Raw genomic sequence first — 20,238 nt, 5'->3', positions numbered from 1 at the left:
TAAAAGTAGACAAATTTATGAGGAACATTTTTAAACCTTAGATTTAAATAGACAATTTTTTAAGAATTTCTAACTCAAAATAATTTGCACATTTTCGTGAATTTTACGTAATTTATATTTTTCATCTGTCTTTGAAAAAATATTAGGAGCCTTCTATTAAATTTTCAAGCTTATTTACCCAACAAATAAAATTGTATAGATATATATTTATTATTTATAGAATAAAAAACTAAATAAATTGTAAACTGAGAATGTCCGTAAACAGCTCAAAATAAGTAAAAATATTTTTAAAATATTATCGCTTATAGAAAATGCTATTATAAGCATTCAGTAAAAATGTCATATGTTTTAGAGTCACACTAAAAATCAAAATCAATTTTGCTTAAAAATTCCAGTTTTTCCTTAATTTTTCTTTTGTTTTTCACGGCGCTCAACTACTGGAAATGTACTACTACTAGGATTTTACTGGATTTTTACTTTTGATCCAAAGTACCTATTAAATTTACTTTCCTATCAGATAAGATACTGTTGAATATAATCTAAGCACTTTTACTGTCCTAAAAGACAAAAAAAGACAAAAAACAAGAGTAAAAACACATAAACAACATTATAAATCCAATACATTCATCGCTTCGCTCAGAATCTAAAATATCTAAAATACACAATCACAATTTCTTTATAAGTGTTTAAACTTCACATTGTTTAATGTATTATACCTAACGTTTTAAGGGATTGAAGTTCATATTTTGATAATTAGCTGATATTTAAACTTAAAATAACGATTTTTTTTCTTTAAACAATTTTTGTTAATCGGTTACTTTGTCATTTGGTCTAAAAAAATGATTCTTAAGAAACTGAAAGTTATTGTTACCATACGTTTATTATTGTTTGTTATAAACAATGACATATTTTAAATATATAAATTAAAAGCTATAATTTATATCACGATGATGCTATTTACACCATTCTAGGGTGGTACCTCGAGGTCGGTATTTATTTATCAGTTTTAATAACAACTAGTTGTATACTTATATTTCTATATTAGGTATATTATTGTAATAATTACTATATATTATATAATTACTATATATTTAGTAATATATATTATATATCACAAAAACTTTTAAGGAATTTTGTACAAACATGTTGAAACCTTAGGTGTTGCAGCTTAATAGCGTTGGTGTAACAAAATTACAAATTTACAATTTTACAACCCAATTTTTCTAAAACGATAAACCAATAATTACAGTACCAATTATTATTAGGAGTTACTTGAGTTGTAAAAACGAGAAAAAAACCTATAGGTACGCGTTAGCCCACGTATAGTATAAGGATAAAAGTATTCGGTGCAAAAAGATAAGTGTTTAGTAGCCGTGTAGGTATATGATAAAAAGAAACTGATGGAAATATTGTTTTACGTCGGCTTTGCGCGGTGACTGCTCATAATTTATTATAATATTCTATATAAGAATTTCTCTACAAATTCCAATTTATTTTATGATGCTATTATAACGTCATTAAACAGGCTTTATATTCTCTAAAAACCATACGATATAGGACAGAAGTTCTATCATAGAACAAAATAACTAATAAGTTTGGTATATTTTATTATTTTATTGCTAACATTTGTGAACTTTTTTTCATTAGGTTGGTAAGTATAGTAATAAAAATCCTTAAATATTTAGCTACAAGGTAGGTATAGTATGAAATAGAAAAATATTTATAACATTTTCAAAATCGATATTTTTTTTTTTTCGAAAACTGTACTAATAATAGTAATAAGTAACATAGCAGTTTTGTACCATAATATGGATTGGACTCATATTTGTGCGCCGGTTTTTTAACAAATGTTTAGTCGTCTTTGTGAATTATATTATTATTATGTTGAATGACATTTTACATCTACTGATGTCGCTGGAACGAATTGCATATCGTCCACCATATTATTAGTGAAAATGTATTATTTATTTCTTCCGAGAACTCGGTAAGTCAGTATACATATAATATATATACCTAAATATATTATAATATATACTTGTTCAGAGTCAGACTTCTCCTGACTGCTAGTGCGCAATATTGCGGACGGGGCACCGATCTAATTATGGTAATTTGGGCCTTGGGGCCTCTGATTTTATACATATGAATTATTATTATTCGTTCAGAAGATTAAATAGAAAATGAACACTTTGTCAAATCTAGAAACATACAATATAATATGTAATAATGAGTAATAACATATTATGTTCTCAGCCATTATTAAAATAATGACGTTATCATTGTACGAATTGTATATAAGTTACCTTTATGTATAAATAAACTCATACTTATCTAGTCGATTGCGCAACGGCTGATTACTTGTATTATTATTATTTAATATGCGAACGCATATTTTCCGAAAGTTAAAAAATTTTTAATATTTAATATTTTAAATAAATTAATATTGTTAATTTCTCAAGTTATTATGGAAGCTCTGTCAATGATAAATGGTTATTGATTTGAGATATTATTCATATTTAGTTTATTAAAGTTTTTATTATATCTTTTATATTTTTACTATTGATAATAATTAAAAATATGTAAATTATGATAATGATGTAGGTATTGTGATTTAAATAAATATAAAACAATAATACAATTTTATTTGGTTAGGTTAGTGTTATTTTTACAATGTTTGATGTCACGGTGAAAATGGAAAAGTCGTGTGGTATAGTATGTATACAGTGTGTACATGTACGTTTCTGGGCTTATCAAAACATTAGTTGTTGTCTCCCCATACCAAATCAATTTAGGGGTGGAGCCCTTATTTCCAAATCACAGGGCACAAACTTTGTTTATGATTAATTTAATCCGTGACCCTGTCCGACACTGATTGTTCAGTGTTCTGAAGTTTCAGTGTATATTTTTCAGAAGCTTAGAATGCTTGGAATCCTTAGGTAGTCTTATATTTATACGAAGTTGTAATATATTACCTATTTTATACTTGTTTAAGGCCATAACGTTGTATGTTGTAAATTACTTTTTTTTATTTAGTCAAGTTACATTACTTTTGAGTTTAAAAACTAACTTAATTACATTAGAAGTTACTTTTTTCCAAAAATATCACTGGAGCATAATAATTATGTTGCCAATACGACAATACATAATATAAATAATGACAATCAACAATATGAAATTATTAACAGACACTAATTTTGCTACACTATTATTATTATTATTATTATTATTATTAATAGGTACCTATTAAATATTATTATTTTTATTGAACTTGAGGCCGTGTATGTGTGGCAAGGTTTTTACTACTACGAACCCGGGTGGTCACCCATCCGGGAACTAGTAGCAGCTGGCGTTACTTACTCTCAGTCGCATGGCAAGACTGGTATAGCAGCCAAAGCGCCGCGACAAGTCACACTATTATTATTATTATTGATGTTTCCAAACAAGCGCAAAGCCGTCCGTGATGACTGATGATACAACACAGAATAAAGATAGAATTCCAATCTAAAACATAGTTTTTTTTATAGTTATTTTATGTTCAATTTTTGACGAAATTACATATTAAATAACAGAGAATAACGATTTTAGTTATTTTTTTTGTAATTTTATAATAACAATTCAACTTAGCAGCTTACCGCCTGCCGTATTAATAATAAGTAATAACAATATAAATATAATATAAAAGATCCACACTTACAAACCATCTCCGCTCAAAATCGTTTTTCGTATGCAATGATATTATAATATATCATTCATTGATTTAAAATTTAATACCATCAATTAAATAGTGACCTATTTGCATCTAACCTACTGTACAGCGACATCCACTTATCCTTTTTTTTTTATGAACCTTATCTATTTTTTTTCTTAATAATATACGTTTGATTAATTTCATTTGTAATATTTTACGCATAATAATCTTGATAAAGTACTTACTTCAAGCCTTAGACATTTGCCTGTGATTTAATTGCAATACCCAATTTTGTATAGTTTCGCCTTTTGGAAAAATAACTGTTATTGTATATTTTCATATTTTTCGGTGCATATAAAGTGCATGCAAATGTCATAGTTATTGGTGTGCATTTATAATTCACAACCCTGCAAATAACGTAATATTGCACATTAATAAATTATTGCACCAACGACAATAATAAGTAATAGCAACGGCCGTCGACTCGCGCACGCGCACGCGCGGGAGGACGACGCACACATTACTCGTGCAAAAAAAAATTAGTGACCGCCGACGCCGCCCGTGGCCGCCAGCCGGGCTCGACGGCGACGGCGGCGCTCGACGGTACGAAATCCCGACCGGTTCGGAACCGCCGAACACGATCAGAAACGTATCGGTATTGCCGGGTCCCCACCGATTCGGGTGTTGTGGATGGCACGCGGCGGCGGGAGGGGGAAACGGCGGACGCGGCCGTCGACCCGGCGCGCCGCGCGCGCATTCGGCACGAACAACAACACCGCACGCATAGAGTAGTGCCTACACCGAAACACGTTCGCCACTTCACCAGTCTCGCCACCGGTTGCACGGCACTACGGCAGTCCGTGTATCGACAAGGTCGCCCTCGCATCAGTACCACTGCGGCTTCGTCGGCGTTCTCACATCGTTGTTCGTAGGGCACCGATTTCCCGAGTCAATAAACACCGCGGGCGCATCGGGGCTCTCTGGCCGTGATCGATCCCGGCCCGATGGAGGGTTTCAAGGACCAAGTGATGAACCTGTTGAACGGCAGCGAGGCGCTGTCCGGCGAAAAGATAATGTCCGTCATCAGCGAACTGCAGCCCGTCCTGCCGTCGCTCAAACATCTGAAAGTGGTGAGTGCCGGCCGCAGACGTCATGAGCTGATTATTTATTAATATTATATTACGGACTGTCCGTCTCCAATGGCCGGCAGTTATCGTTGTCAAACGTTGTCTTGTGACAGACGTCACGCTCAACTGTATCGTTGGAAAGAAATAGTTAATAATATAATGTTAGGATTGGGTCTAAAGTGTAGGAGGTATGCTATCTTTTTCAAAAAAATTTGTTGATCTCCTCTTCTCTCGATATTAATAGTTATAGTCATGTGTCATGTGCCATATACCAATAAGTCATGTGCTATCTTTCCCCTCCCCCTGACCTCTTTCACCCTACTTTAAGTACATCTCTTAGTCAATTTCTTTATAGAAAGACTTACTGGAATACTCTGTATTTATTTCAGCGCCTGTATGGTCCCGACCAAATAAATACCTGTTGTCACGTGATTTCGTCGTACTTACGATTTATTGATTATTCAATTGGCACGACCAATGACTACAATGCCTATAGTGACAGGTGACAACAATACTATAATAATATATACATTTTCCCAGTAAACATTGAGTGATTAGTAGTTATATAGTACTCAGTAAGCAATGACGACGGTGGTCACTGGTCATAGCAATAACGTAAATTTGGGGCCCTCGATTATAAAAAAAGGACCTCGATATGAAAATGAAATATTGAAAGATTATGGCTTTTTGCAGCGTTCCTTTTTATTTATAATTGTGGGTAGGTACCTTACTGGCTTACTACCTCATAACTCGAAAACTTAGTAATCATATGGATAAGGATTACTGTGTTTGACTACATGATTGAGTTTTATATTTTTTAAATGGTGCAATTCTTTTTAGTAAGTTAGGTATCCATGTTCAGAGACACTTAGCACACTAATAGTAAAGCATTATAATTAGTATGTTTATTCTGAAATGAATGCGAATGACCATAATGACTCGTTTCAAATTTATTTTTATGTCCTATGTAATAGATGGGCTTATCTGTATTGTATCGTGTCCGATCGTAATAAACGAAATAACTGTACTTGGTACTTTTCGGATTCCAATAAAATGTAAAGTATAAAAACTCCAAGTACAAATTATTATATGTACCTACGTTGTACGTAGTTCTATGACGGGCGTAGGGTATCTAAAATGTGTGTCGTGTTTTCATGCGTTCGCGGCAATAACCTATGGCCAGTCACGATAACGATAAAACGTGTTTCTACAGCGCTGCGCGACTACGACGACTTACCTAATTATATATTATAAATAAACATTTCTATTATTCCGTGGCTATTCGACATATTTCTAAAATCGTAACGAAACGAACAATTCATTATTGTTTTTGTGGCCCATTTCGTCGGGTTCGGCACTCGGCCTACACCCTGCACGTATCCTGTCCTGTCCTGTGGTGGCGGGGACCGGAGAAACGGAAGTTTTTTTCCGTCGAATTATATACGAGGGCGGAGGGGGGGGGGGGTATTGTTTTTTATAATATCTCGGCGGATGGATCTCCCAGGCCGAATTCCGACGGGAAACGCGCCAAGAGCTGAAGTTTGCGTATAGTTTTAAATTCCAACACTCGTAAAATGTAACGTCACAGATTATCGTAAAATACTAAAACGATTAATATCTACTGGCCTTTACATATTTTGTCTCTAATATTTACTGTTATGATTATATTACGGTAGTTGAGTATCGAGATTATTTTATAATGTTTTAAGTGGCGGCGGCGGCTCTAATAATTATTATAAGGAATGACGTTTGCCCGGCCGGCGATAACGGTACATCGATATAACAACGGTCTGCGAAAGTGGTAGACGTGCAGACGGCGTGAATTAAAACCTATTTCTATTTTTTTTTTTTGTAACATTATTGACGAAAAAAAATGTATTTTTAGAAAGATTTCGCCTTCGGTTAGGTTAGGTTATGTATATTGCCTATGGGACAAATATTGATATGATAATTGATAAATGATAATAAATAACATTGATGATTAATTAGTAATAATTAACGATCTATATTATTCTATATTCTGTTTACAATTAATTATGTATTCAAAGTTAAGAGTAATTTGAGTATTCCAATTTCCATTTTCAGGCACAACAATCAAAATACAAATTTGAAATTGATAAAGTTGACAGTTTTTGGATATAACCTTAAAAAAAAGCGTCATACGTCTTTCTCTCTTTACGTTCTCTCTTCCCCCAGAAAAGCACACGGCCCCATATGAAACTGGCAAAGGCATGTCCTATCCATTCTTATATTATCTATGAGTTAAAGCCGATTTGACTATACAAACGAAAATAATATCAATCTGTAGTAAATATGCACGTCTAAAACGTCTAAAACGTCGTTTTCTTCCACTCCTGTCTGGAATCCGGATTATATTTTTAACCGTTATCGGCGTAAGGTACAGATTTTTATTAATTTATACTTTATACCATCGTTTGGGCACACGTGCACGCAGATAAGCCAGTAGTGTTGAACAGCAGAATAGGTATTAATGGTATTGTTATAAATTATAATATATCCGATGATCGAATTAATAGTTGGTGGCAAGTTGTGCCACCTGGGACAGATTTGTATTTATGTATATAATATGTCACCCTTTACTACCCTTTTACGGTGCTACCCATCAAAATACTTTTTTCCTCGACTCTTTTTCGAAAGGGCAGAAAATGTTTTCATTAGCTTTCCACTATTATTAAAAAAAAAAAATTGACCTTTGGCGTCAATTGAAATCGATCGTTTTTCAGTAAATAGGACTCTGCTACTATCGCGCGGTCTCGGTGGTACCTCATCTTTATTAAACGGACGAGAATGTACTATAAAATATAATTAATACCTTGGTAATTTACAAATAAAACGTATCAAACTGAAAATATTATGAAATTCGTAGTTTAACACGAGGAAACAAAAAAAAAAAAAAATGATTCTGCATCAGGATGTATATTATAGGCGTACTGCTGCAGACGTATTTTAGACATATTATAATTTATACTCTAAAATAATACGAACTAAAATAGAAAGGGTGCAACGGCCTTTTTAAGTTAAAAGTATATAACACTTGCACGCGCTTACGCGATATCAGCACATCACAGCGGTGGGCGGTATGTAAGTTAGAACATTTTAATATCGCCACAATATAATTTCTAAAGTCGAAAACGTGAATGTCTTATTATGTTTTTATAATCAATAAGTCTTCCTAAAAGTTATTGTAAATTACTAAACTACAAGACTTTCGTTTTGTCTTGATATCAAATAATTTTTCGCCCCTAAACATTTTCCGTCCGGGCCAAGACTGCCCTTATTTTTGTATTTCCTCTTAAGTCTTAACACGAAACTGGCTACGGCGAACTAGATAGTAACCGATATAGTGATTTTTAGTATTATTTTGTAATATTATATAACCTACTGTCATTCAAGTGTCAACTATTTGTTGAAACTTGAAAGTATAAGATTACCTAAATATTAGATGTCAATCCTTGTACACATGGCAGCAGTGGGGGTGGGATGGACACATTCATCATATTCGAGGGGCCCCGTGAACCAGAGCCGCAAGCGGTTTCACCTCAATCACAAATTACAGCTTCAACTGTTTTAATAAAAACAATTTTTTTTAAAAAATGGCCCAGGGTTATTGGTTAGGTAGGTATTTATTTAAATAGTTAATAGTTTTATTTTATAAATTATGTGTTTATTCAACCTCACCATATCTAGGCATAACTATGGAAACTTTTATATGATTATACTTCTAATAATTTAAGTTAATGCTCCTCCTCTCCCCCCCCCACCCCCCCCCCCCCCCCTCGGCCATAGTAAATATTCAATGAGATCGATATGCCGGGTAGATAACAAATTGATTAATTTAAATTACTTAAGATTACTTAGATTATTTAATTATTTAATATTAGTTAACCAATCATTATGGCCAATGGGTCATTAAATCACGTGTACAATGTGTATAGTGATTTGCTCACTATTGATTATAAATGTTATTCATGCAACCCGGTATTATAATAGTTACCTACTTACTATCGATTTTTTACCATAAAAAATAAAGAATTATTGTTTGTTATTACTAAAGTAATTAAGTCAAGAATATGTAGGTATTTATAGTTTACAACATAAGAACTTGTATACAAGTCCAAAGAATAGTACCTTACAATTTTTCAAATTTTTACCACACAAGAATTCTAGCTCTTTGAGTTATTGCTTAATTTCCTATCAACATATTATTAAAAGTAACATTTCCAAAATATAAAGATGCCATTAAAATTAATGAATCTGCTTCATCATTTTTTTTAAGCGAAACTATTCAATCGAAATATACTGTTACCCTGCGCCCATAATACAAGTTACTACTTTGTCGAATTTTCTACCCACCTATTTTTAATTATAAAACCCACTATTCACGATAAACCTTAAGTAGGTAGTGTTCCAAATATGAAATTGACGAAAATGTATGCACTAATTATGGAATTTAAAATATATTGCCTGGCAAAATTATAATTCTACTATTTCTACTCTATATTTATGTATTGTGATTTAAAATGCGTATTGAAATGCCTCTTTACCATAATTTAAATTAATATTCAAAATATATTTGAACAGCTTGACAGTGATGACTACTGATGAGTGATCATTAAATAGACTAAGAAAATCTGTGTAGGCTTATAAGTAGTATCTACATAGAACCATATATAATAATATATACACGGCATTGAAATTATAATTAAGTTAAGTAGATTAATTATTATATTGGCAATATTGTGTATAACATTGTTGTTATCTACCATAATTCGTAAATCGAGTTTTTCATTAACTAATTGGTTAGACCAACCGCACGCTACCTTTAGCATGGCACGTTATTGTTATATTATACAGTACGGTAGGTATATAGATACGCTATAGTGTATAAAATAATAAAATTTAAGTATAAATAAATTGTATAAACACATTTGATACAATGATACAATCAAATATATTACGTATCTTATATTCGCAGGCCGCAGTTTATAATGAGTTCTATTATAGTTATTAGTAGGCATACCTAATAAAATATTTATATACTATACAGAGGTGAATCATTTTAAAGACTGGCGATAAGCCAAAAATATTAAGTCCGATTTTCCTTGTTATTAAATTGGTTTTAATTTCAATTAGGGTTAGGAAAAATTTACCTAAAACTGTCAAATAGTTTTTTTTTCAATCATAACAGTTCAAAACAAATCAAAATATTTTGAAAATTGTATTAAAAAGGCTAATAGAAACATTCAGTGAAAATTGCATTTATCTACGGATATTTGTTTTAGAGTTACACCAAAAACCAAAACCGATTTCGCGTAAAAATTACCGTTTTCCTTTAACTTTTGGTTTGTTTTTCCCTTGGCTTCCCTTTCGAAAACTATTGAGAACTTTAAAATTTGACCTCCCAAACGTACCAACTAGATTCACTTTCTCATTAAACAAGATACTGTTGAAGAAAATCGAAGCAGTGTTACTGGACAAAAACAATGATGGATCAAAAAAAAAACATATTATTGTAAAATCAATACAATTATCGCTCAGCTTAGAAACTAAAAGAAAAATGTAATTACGTTTACTAATCTGTATAAAATGAATATTAATTAGGTATTGAAACGTGAATTTTTACTGCAACTATGTACTACTAAAATTATGTGTATCGAAGAATTTTTAAAATTAGAATAATATTACAATAATACCCATTGTATCTTTAAAGTTACTTTTTAGTTGTGCTGACAATTTTTTCAAAACTATTATTTATTTATTATTATTTGGACATATATAATTCATGTAAAATATTGAGTCTTACACATTTCAGTATAATTTAGCGATGGTGTTTCGATTTCTTTTAAGACAATTTATAGTACATTTGAATATAATTATGTAATTATTGATTTATAAATTATCAATTGTAAATAATATTGACGGTAGCATAGACTATAATAACAATATTACGTACATATTTATGTGACATTGATGTAATATTTATTTAATTTTTATATTTTATTACTAAGATTCCAGAAATAACTGGTTTTGTCAAGTCGTTTATCCATGTTTATTTTCTACTCGTAAATAAATATTTAATACATTTTAATATATCTATATGTATAAATTATAAATAATTAAGTGTTTAAAACTTATTTAGGAGGTACACAGTTCTGACCATACATTTTAAATGTAATAATATATTATTTATTTATTATTTTATTTTATTTCAGAATTGGATTTTATATTTTAGTTTAAAACTAAAACTAAATGTATACAATTTTGTACTCAGTTTTTAATATTTTTTTCGTGACTTTGTGAGGAACATTTTTGTTCACAAAATAACATCTGGTTTTATTACAGCGTTATAATTTATTATTAGGTCCTGGGATTACGGAATGCACTAAAAAGTACAAAAAATGCTTGTATTTATGCGCTAATTATCATTAAAATATTATATACTAAAAATATGCTATGTAAAAATGTTTATAAAAATTAAAATTAAATTCTGTTCTAAAAAAAAATGTTTAAATTTAATTAATTAAAGAAATATTTAAACAATTTATTTTCTCTTTTCATATTCAATTAAATTATTTACTATTATAGTGTAGTCTAATTATGTTGACTGTATTGTATTCAGTATTCACCATACATAATAGCATATTATTTCACCAAGCAATAATGCATAAATGAAAATCAATTATAAAAGAATAACTAGATTTTTGAATATTTTTGAAGTAATTTACTTGTTATTACTTGTTTTTTGCATAATATGTTCATTGAGAGAAATAGTTGTCTAGTTGACGTTTTTATTCATACGATTTTATTCCTTGATACCTATTCAATATAATAAATATTTTTCTTTACATTTAATTTGCCACGGCATTGATATGTTTTTATTAACATTGAATGGAGACAAATTTAAAATAATTTAGTTATATAGTCCTGTATTTATTTGCAGTGTTGGAACGAATTTCAGGTTGTTTGGTTGTACAAGAAATTTTACAATAAACGTGGTTTTTGTTGTCGGATAGCTATAGGATTACTTTAAATGTTCATATAGCATTCAGATGTTTAGACACTATATTATACATTTTTAGAAAGTGGAAACTCCATACTGGCACGAAGAAGCATAAACACTTTGTGGTTTTTCAAATAGATCTCTTTCCGACGTAGAAATTAATTTTGGTTGCATTTCTATTGTAGTTAAATTTATAAACGTTTAATGTTTATTAATGTTAGAAATTTGAAAGAACTATGCGTATTGATAATGCAATCGATAAATCCTTCTACCGTGTCATATAATGAGACAATGAGTAATAAGTAATACAAATATATAATTATTCCAAAGAATCAAACAAATTGACTATACAAGTGACTATACATTTTAAATAACGTATTTACCTAAACTTCTCTAGTATAACATAATACCTATACAGTATACTATAGTATACCTCTATAGCCTATAGATAGGTAGGTTCTATATTATAATTATATTAAGACAATAATAAAATATTCTAAACTATACAAACTAAAACAATGTAATCTTCAATAAGTTACAGTTCCCAACAATCGACCGACGTAAGTATAATAGTTTAATATTTTGACTAAAATAACAATTTATAAAATCGTAGGTATCTATACGTATTGTACATAATATCACCTTATTAGTTATTTAATAATGGGTTTGTTTTACTATAATTTGTATCATACCGTCCATTATTATACACATTGCCATAAAATTGAATGAGCGAATTCGCTTTATGATACAGTTTGTGCTGCAGCTGATAATATTATTGTGTACATACAGACAACAATATATTGATGAACCGATATCCTCTTGCATACATTATAGACTATAATATCCACTATTCACATTTTAATGATTAGAATTTTTTTTAACACGTCTTACCATATTATGTTACTATGTAGCGATTTTTAGATTATGCGGGCTGTATGGTTTAATACGGCCATGAAAACTGAACAATTGCACGCATACATTATTGATGTGCCTTGTAGTGTGTGTATTTTTATTTTATGATGGTACATAACATACGTCATCGATGACGAAAAAAGTAGAAAAAAATATGTACGACGGCAACAGTTATGTGGTTATTGGGTGGGTCATCTCACAGCTGGATGCGTCACACTGTCCCAGGAGCGGGCGAGCGATTATTACATTTATATTATTACTTTGTCACTTTTTACATTTTTCAAAACAGACCCGCATTTTACTCTAAAGAGGCGATTCCTATATTCGCGTAATGTTGAAGTAAAGAAATGTTTACATGAGTAAACTGCCATATTATACTGTCTATACTATTCATGAATCACGAGTGTCTTTAAAAATCATAATGTCACGTGCGAGTAACCGGTTTAAATGTCATATGATATTAGTATATCACAACTACTATAATATTATAGTCTACTATGCAATTACGCTTATGTCGGTTCTGATTATGGCTTTACATTTTTACGATAATGATAAATCCATAATATGTGTCACACTTGTGTCACTCGATCTCATGTTTCCCTGTGTTGTAATACAACATAGGATATTATGTAAAAATTGACAAGTTCAGTCGTTCAGAAATAATGTGTTAGATTGAAATTGAAATCGTGTATACATAAACATTCACAAATTAGAAGTTGCACGTATACTAATTTCCGCTCTGAAACCTGTTTTTTGTGGAAGTTTCTGTTGTGGTTGTAATAACTTACTTTGTATACGTCATTTAGTGTACCTATAGCAATTATTAACGCAGCATAAGTCCAACACGAAATGCATGATACAAATCTGCTATGGCTTAAAAATAAAATAATAATTGCTTGTTTGAAAATTGATCGCCTAAAATGTATCTTTTAGCATGTGATCAATATAGTCAGTGCGTGGGCTTATATATTATGCATAAAATATTCTAAACAGTAAATTATTTAAAATTATGATGCTTGATTGAAAATAGTTATTTTAAATTACTGTACGTAATTTCGGATTACCTATTGGACTTATTAGAATATAATTGTATAGGTACACAACTGATGATACAACTATGACTTTCGTAAACCTTTATTTACGGAACAAAATTAAAAATAATCATTACTAATTCGATTGTTACGGACTGATAAACGTTTACAGGTATATATATATTTATTTCATTTATATTTAAAAATATGAATTTTAAAATATTATTACTCGATTAAGTTATATTTGATAGTGGCAAGTACTAAAGTCTAAAAGCGTTAGGTAATCGTTGACTTCTGATTTTAATGCCGATTTCAAATTGTAATTATGTAAGTAGGTATTCTTAAACTTCATCAATATTCATCATAATATCTCTCAATAACTGATCATATTTTCAAATAAACGTTGTCACTTAAAACGATGAAATAAATTAACAACGCTTTTTAACTAATTAACCGTGTCAGACGTGTTGGTTTTCAATATCCAAATAATAGTAATAATTTATTATAATAAGCATAGGAAAAGCGCAGAGCGCTCTAGTCAAAATATACGTACCTACCTACCTACCTACCGAAACAGAGCGTCGAGTTGTTGTTTCGCTTCGTTTACTTCGGCGTGAGATGGTGTTTTTACTATTATACATTTGAAAGCGCGAAGGCAAACTAACCAAATCAGAGCATTGTTTATTTGAGCTAAGTTGTTTCTTAAGGATGGATACGTTCCGCAAAGTCTTCAAATGCTCAATCTCGAATTCATTTTTTTATAAATTACTTTTTCAATTTGAAATAATTATTTCTAACTATTTAGAACAGATCAGAATCGATTTTTTAGTTTTTTAAGTAATATTACACATTTCGACTAATTAAAAAATATCTTTTGTCTGACGTCCAACTGGCTTGTGTTACACCTATCCAAAACTAATAACCTGCGTATAATAAACAATGTTTATGTCCGCTGTTTTTATAATTTGCTTAGTTTTATATCGATGACCAAGAAATGTCATAAACTGAAAAAAGTGCCGAGAAAAGATTAACTTAATAAACCAAACATACAATATACGTATTATAATATTATTATTATGTACGACCATTGAACCTTAAATTTCGAGACATATTTTTGTCCAGTGTATTGTATTAAAATTGTTACCATCTGTTACTATATGCATAAGGTATTCAGGTCAGCTTTCTCTTTCCAGTCAAAAATAAAATGAAGTCCACGTAGCGGTATAATCGTAGACTTCACATAGATAATAGACGGAAACGTTTTCTATTATTCGTAAATTTATTTGATCTATATATGTATCGTGCCTTATTATATTGTTTTCGCGATGATGCATTAATATACCTACACGTGTCTATTATGCTAAGTTTAAAAGAAGTTAAACCCACACGGGTTATTTGAGTTTTTATACAGTCTTTCTCGTTTCTTAAAACGTATTTCGGTGGGCAAAAAATATTTGTATTTATTTATCTATTTATTTTTACTTTATGAACCTTTGAAAAAAAAGTTGTGAAATTTATAGTAAAAATATTTTGAATAGTATTTATTTGGACGGCAGTTATTATTTACTTTATAAAATAACAATTAACATCCTCACTCCTCAGTAATACAACTAAGACCATGTTTTTTAAAACATTTCTAAAGACACGTGATTATGTAAATATAAAATAAATATAAAATACTTCAAGTCCATTCTAAAGGATCTATTAACGATTATTAACTGTTCTAGTTGTCCTAATATAATTTGCAATTTAGACATAATATTATTTATATAGGCGTATAGGTAATAATTTACATTTTTATATGTTTTTCATTTTTTGTACCTAATATTGGTAATTAATTTTACGTAACTCTCAGTAAATAGTTTATAACAATTTTAAATCTAACAGACAAGTATTTAAATACTTTAAGTACCAATAGTTTACTTGTTTTAAAACCGTTTAAATTTAAAAGTTTAAGCTACAGTGAAAGTATTAATATTTAATTTAATTACCTATTCGATGATAATGTGATGAGGTTCAGTTAAACAGGATTAATCAAATGTATTATAAGTACTGTATTATTCCAACTTTCTACTAAGTAATAATCATAATAATGAAAAAAATGGAATATTATGAAATTAATATTGGTTTTTTATGAGCACTTACCTATATAATTATAAAAAATAACCACATGTACCTATATTACGGAAAAATAAACTCCACTCATACTTTTCAAATACGACGATTTATCATTACTTTCAAACAGTTTATACCACGCCATAAAACAATAACACAACTGTGTTTTTCGTTAACGTTAGCGAAGCGAGACAAATACTATGCAATAACAGATAACGTTTATTAAAATTAAATGTTTTACAGGAGAATTAAGTAAAAAATTAAAAGTATTTTGAATTGTTTGATTTTTTAAACAAGTTTTGCTAAGAATAGTTTTTTAATCTTCAAGTTGAATTAATATAATTAATAATTAATAATAAGAGATACGATTGACAGTTTTTTACATCTATGAAAATATATTAACCGTTGAAAAAAATAGATAAATGAAAAAAAAACAACAATTCTTATACTGTTTTCTATGCTTTATTCATATAATAATGAGATTTTTTTAAGCTCATTTGAATTTTAGTATCATATCATATTTATAGTCCATTTGTGAATATTTAGGCGAACAAAATTTAAAATTATTCTAAAAAATATTAAATTTTATTTATCTCTATATAGGTACGATAATGTGTAACCGTAGATAAATACAAAGTGGAAGCTAGTCGATTTATATACAGATAAATACCAAACCCGTTCAAAAAGATTAAATAATAATACTCTGATAAAGGTAAAAGAGTGCAATGTGCATCAACTGTGGATGATAAGTATAATATTATGCACCTTTTTTTTTTCTATAGGCAATTGTTATTTAAATATATTCACCATTCACGTATACATTACCTACGTGGTAAATAGTAGGTGCCTACCTACCTACCTAAATTATATTATATCAATACGAATAATGCATTTTATAGTATTTTTTACAAACTGCTCAGTTATCTATGGTTACAATATTTAATTTCTATTCATATACGGAGTGATCCATTTGACATGAACGACTCATTATTTCAGTAAAAAACCAAAAACATTTAAGTTTTGGAAAATGGTTTTTTTTCTATTTCTTATCGTTTTCATTTTTTTTTTTTTAGTAGTAGAGTATCTACTTCTAATCTAATTTCAAACTAAAGTAGTTTATTAGTTATAGGTAAGCGGAATAGTGGACATTTTTCAGAGACCTTTAGACATTAAATACCTATAAGTTATAAACTACTCATCTAAAATTCGATGTTTATGTACCTATATTATATTATAGGTAGTACTCCCAAAAATATTCTGCTTTGAAATAAGGAATTAAAAAAAAAAAATCGGGTAAGTGGATGTCGCTCTGCTGTACATTAGGTTGGTTACAACTTACAAGTGGGTCAATGTATAATGGATTGTATTAAACTTAAATTCAATGATATAATATCATTGTATAAGAAAAACGATATGAGTATTGTTACTTGTCAGCGAGTAAATATAAAATAATAATAAATAATAATTCATCGGAAATGTTAGGTTGTTTGACTGAAAAATAAGATTATTCTATTATTCTATTTTTCCCGTATTATAATATAATATTATTATACGTCTATAATCTATATTATACATTTCGCACGACGCACGGCGACGTATATTAGCCGTAATCGGCTAATCGCTATTCGCTAATTTGGGATCTAATCACTTGTTATAAAATATCATGCACAATGATAACCTTAGTTAATATTTGATAACGTATATCATATTATTATATTTCATTTCACTTTGCTGTGAACGTCTGGACAAGTGCGTCGGTCGTCGAGTAGTTAGGTAACGATGGTGAGTATCTATATTATTATAATTTTTAAATTTTAACTTTTTGTGCAGCGGGCAACCTAATATTTTCTAAAAATCTCGAAGCATTTGTAGTAAAAACATATATTTTATATAAAAATTAAGTTTTTATTTTCATAACATTTTTACAACCTATTACTTATTTATTATTATTAAAACATATATAAATTAACTTCTTACAATTTTTGATATCGATGTCTTATACTCTTATAGCCGTTTATACAGTATGATTGAAATAGTAAAAATAAATCTCTCTCTTTTATTTAGGGTGATTCATTTAAAAGAACTAGCGGGTCGGTAAGAAAAATTGACACATTCTTTAGTAAGATAATTATAAGTATAATTTTAGTTAATAATTAACTTTGATTATTTTTAATTGTTTACCTATTATATTATCTTTTTGTCCTTTCGAAAAAATGACCCCCCCCCCCCCCCTAAAATTTCAGTTCTAGATCCGCGCCTGAACCATTTCTATTGGGTACTTAACAAAATTACTTTAATGCACTATTTTTCCCAACCTTGATTTTGCTATTCATTCATAAATCATATTTAATAACCATTAATTAATAAAAATGAAACAACTAAGCAATTTGCAAATGTGATTTGTTTAAAATGTAATTTAAGTACCGATAGGTACAATATTCTTTATTAATGTAGAGTGTAGACCAGTGGTGCTTTATTAAACAGTCCCTCTTAATGCGTTTGGAATATCCGGTTTATATTCAGATTGAAATTAATATAAATTATAATATAACTTCCACGTGATCAAATAAATAACTTAAGTATTTAAGGATTCATCTACCAATTTGAAAAAATAAATAATTTATGTTATTGTATTAATACCTAATGCGAATTTATGCTAAATAAATAGAAAACAAAAAAAATAATTAATTTAAAGTCGTAGACACTTTGTTTGGATACATAATTCGTATCTCTTTCCACGCATAATATATTATAGGTAGTTAATATGTAGGAACATTTCTATATTTCTATATTGGTCGGTAATTCAATTGTATAAAATAGAACTTTTATATAGCGTAGGCACGTTTTGAAATAACTCTTATCCATTAATTTTTTACTTGTCGTGATCCCAGTATCGCTATTAAGTGTAGCGTGTATTAGTGCAGTATACCAATGTCAAGATGAAGTACTTACGTATTATTATGACGGTTGCGAGTTGCGACCAATGTGAAACCTCGAATTGTGTCCAGAAATGTCATATAATATTATTAAATACTACGTATAATTGATCTACCATCAATATACGATGACATTCAATAAGAAATTAAACACAAATAAGTCGTTTACGATTTCTGTTTATTATACGAAGGCATAAAATATTTATATGAAACGAGTATCGACCACAACATACCTACCTATCATTTTTGATTTATCAATTACCTACTTCATAAAATCCTTAAATGGTAGACTGAGATAAAAGTTGATGCAGTGGCGGCGCAGTGCACACTTATAAAAATAATAATTATTTATTTGAAAATATATGGGTAGGTACCTACGTAATATTATTATTATAGGAAGTTGAAATACTATTTTTTCGCAATAAAACTGAGGCTAAAAATCATTTTGTCACAATATAAAACGTGGAAGTTAAATTTTAAGTAACAGTGAGGTATAGAACGGGTAGTTTGTGTACTTAATAATGTTATGGAAGTATAATCTTAGTTCAAATAAATAATAAGTCAAATAAATAATAACATACTATTCATACTTAAATATTATTGTTTGTTAAATATACACGCAGTATTAATGTATTAAGGTAATGTATAACTATTATGCCGTTAATCGTGTATTTACTTAACTTTTTTCAATTTATTATGGCAATAAACTGATTATAATATATTGTGAGGCCACGTGTTACTATAAACTAAATTTTTCAATTTGTCAATGTAGAAATAAAAAAAGGTTTTAAAATTAAGACCATACTCTGAGTTGCATTAATTCAAGATGAATTTAATATCCTTAGCATTTGATACTAACCCTTTATAAGCTAATAGTAAGTATTATTGTTATCTAATCTACGTAATGTATTATAATAAAAAATATGAAATATATGCAGCATAGGACGAGATGACCGTTTTCGTAAAAATGTTAATCAGTGGCATTGCCGATTGTCGGTAGCGATATTTAACAATAATGATAATAATAATAATAATAATGAATAAAATAAATTAAATTGCAATAAAATACCTAATACATGTGTATTTAATTAGTTATTAATAGTTATATGCATATGTTTAGAATTTGATGCTCTATTATAGTCTATAACTAAATTTATCGTTTTGACATATTATTGTCTGTTTTTTTTTTACTCAATTTGGTTAGTTTTTGGACCAAATTACATGTAAATTTGGGTCCATGCCCCACGGGACTCGTCTGTATACTATTACTATGTATAGGTAATATGTTATGTTAATATAACATATTATGCAAATAATAAGCGTGGAAATGTGGAATAAATAAATGAACGTATACAGGAATAATGGAATAGTGTTTGTAACAGATATTATTATCAAAATTCGAATTAACCAT

General features: G+C 29.3%; 1 protein-coding gene across 3 annotated transcripts in view; it reads left to right on the top strand.

Annotated features, from left to right (window-relative positions):
• Window positions 1-20,238, top strand: part of LOC132935293 (calpain-A-like) — a 51,701-nt gene that overhangs the window by 14,435 nt on the left and 17,028 nt on the right. Inside the window, exon 1 of one of the 3 annotated variants that reach the window (XM_061001788.1) lies at window positions 4,527-4,815. The exons of the other annotated variants lie outside the window; for them this stretch is intronic. Within the exon in view, the coding sequence (XP_060857771.1) occupies window positions 4,690-4,815 (126 nt within the window). The 5' untranslated portion in view covers window positions 4,527-4,689. Of the gene's footprint in view, window positions 1-4,526; window positions 4,816-20,238 lie in introns of those variants that run through there. 3 annotated transcript variants of the gene reach the window in all.

This window comes from Metopolophium dirhodum, chromosome 1, assembly GCF_019925205.1.
Source record: "Metopolophium dirhodum isolate CAU chromosome 1, ASM1992520v1, whole genome shotgun sequence".
NCBI lineage: Eukaryota > Metazoa > Arthropoda > Insecta > Hemiptera > Aphididae > Metopolophium > Metopolophium dirhodum.
The sequence above is the reverse complement of the archived record's forward strand: the minus strand, read 5'-3'. Positions and strand labels throughout refer to the sequence as shown.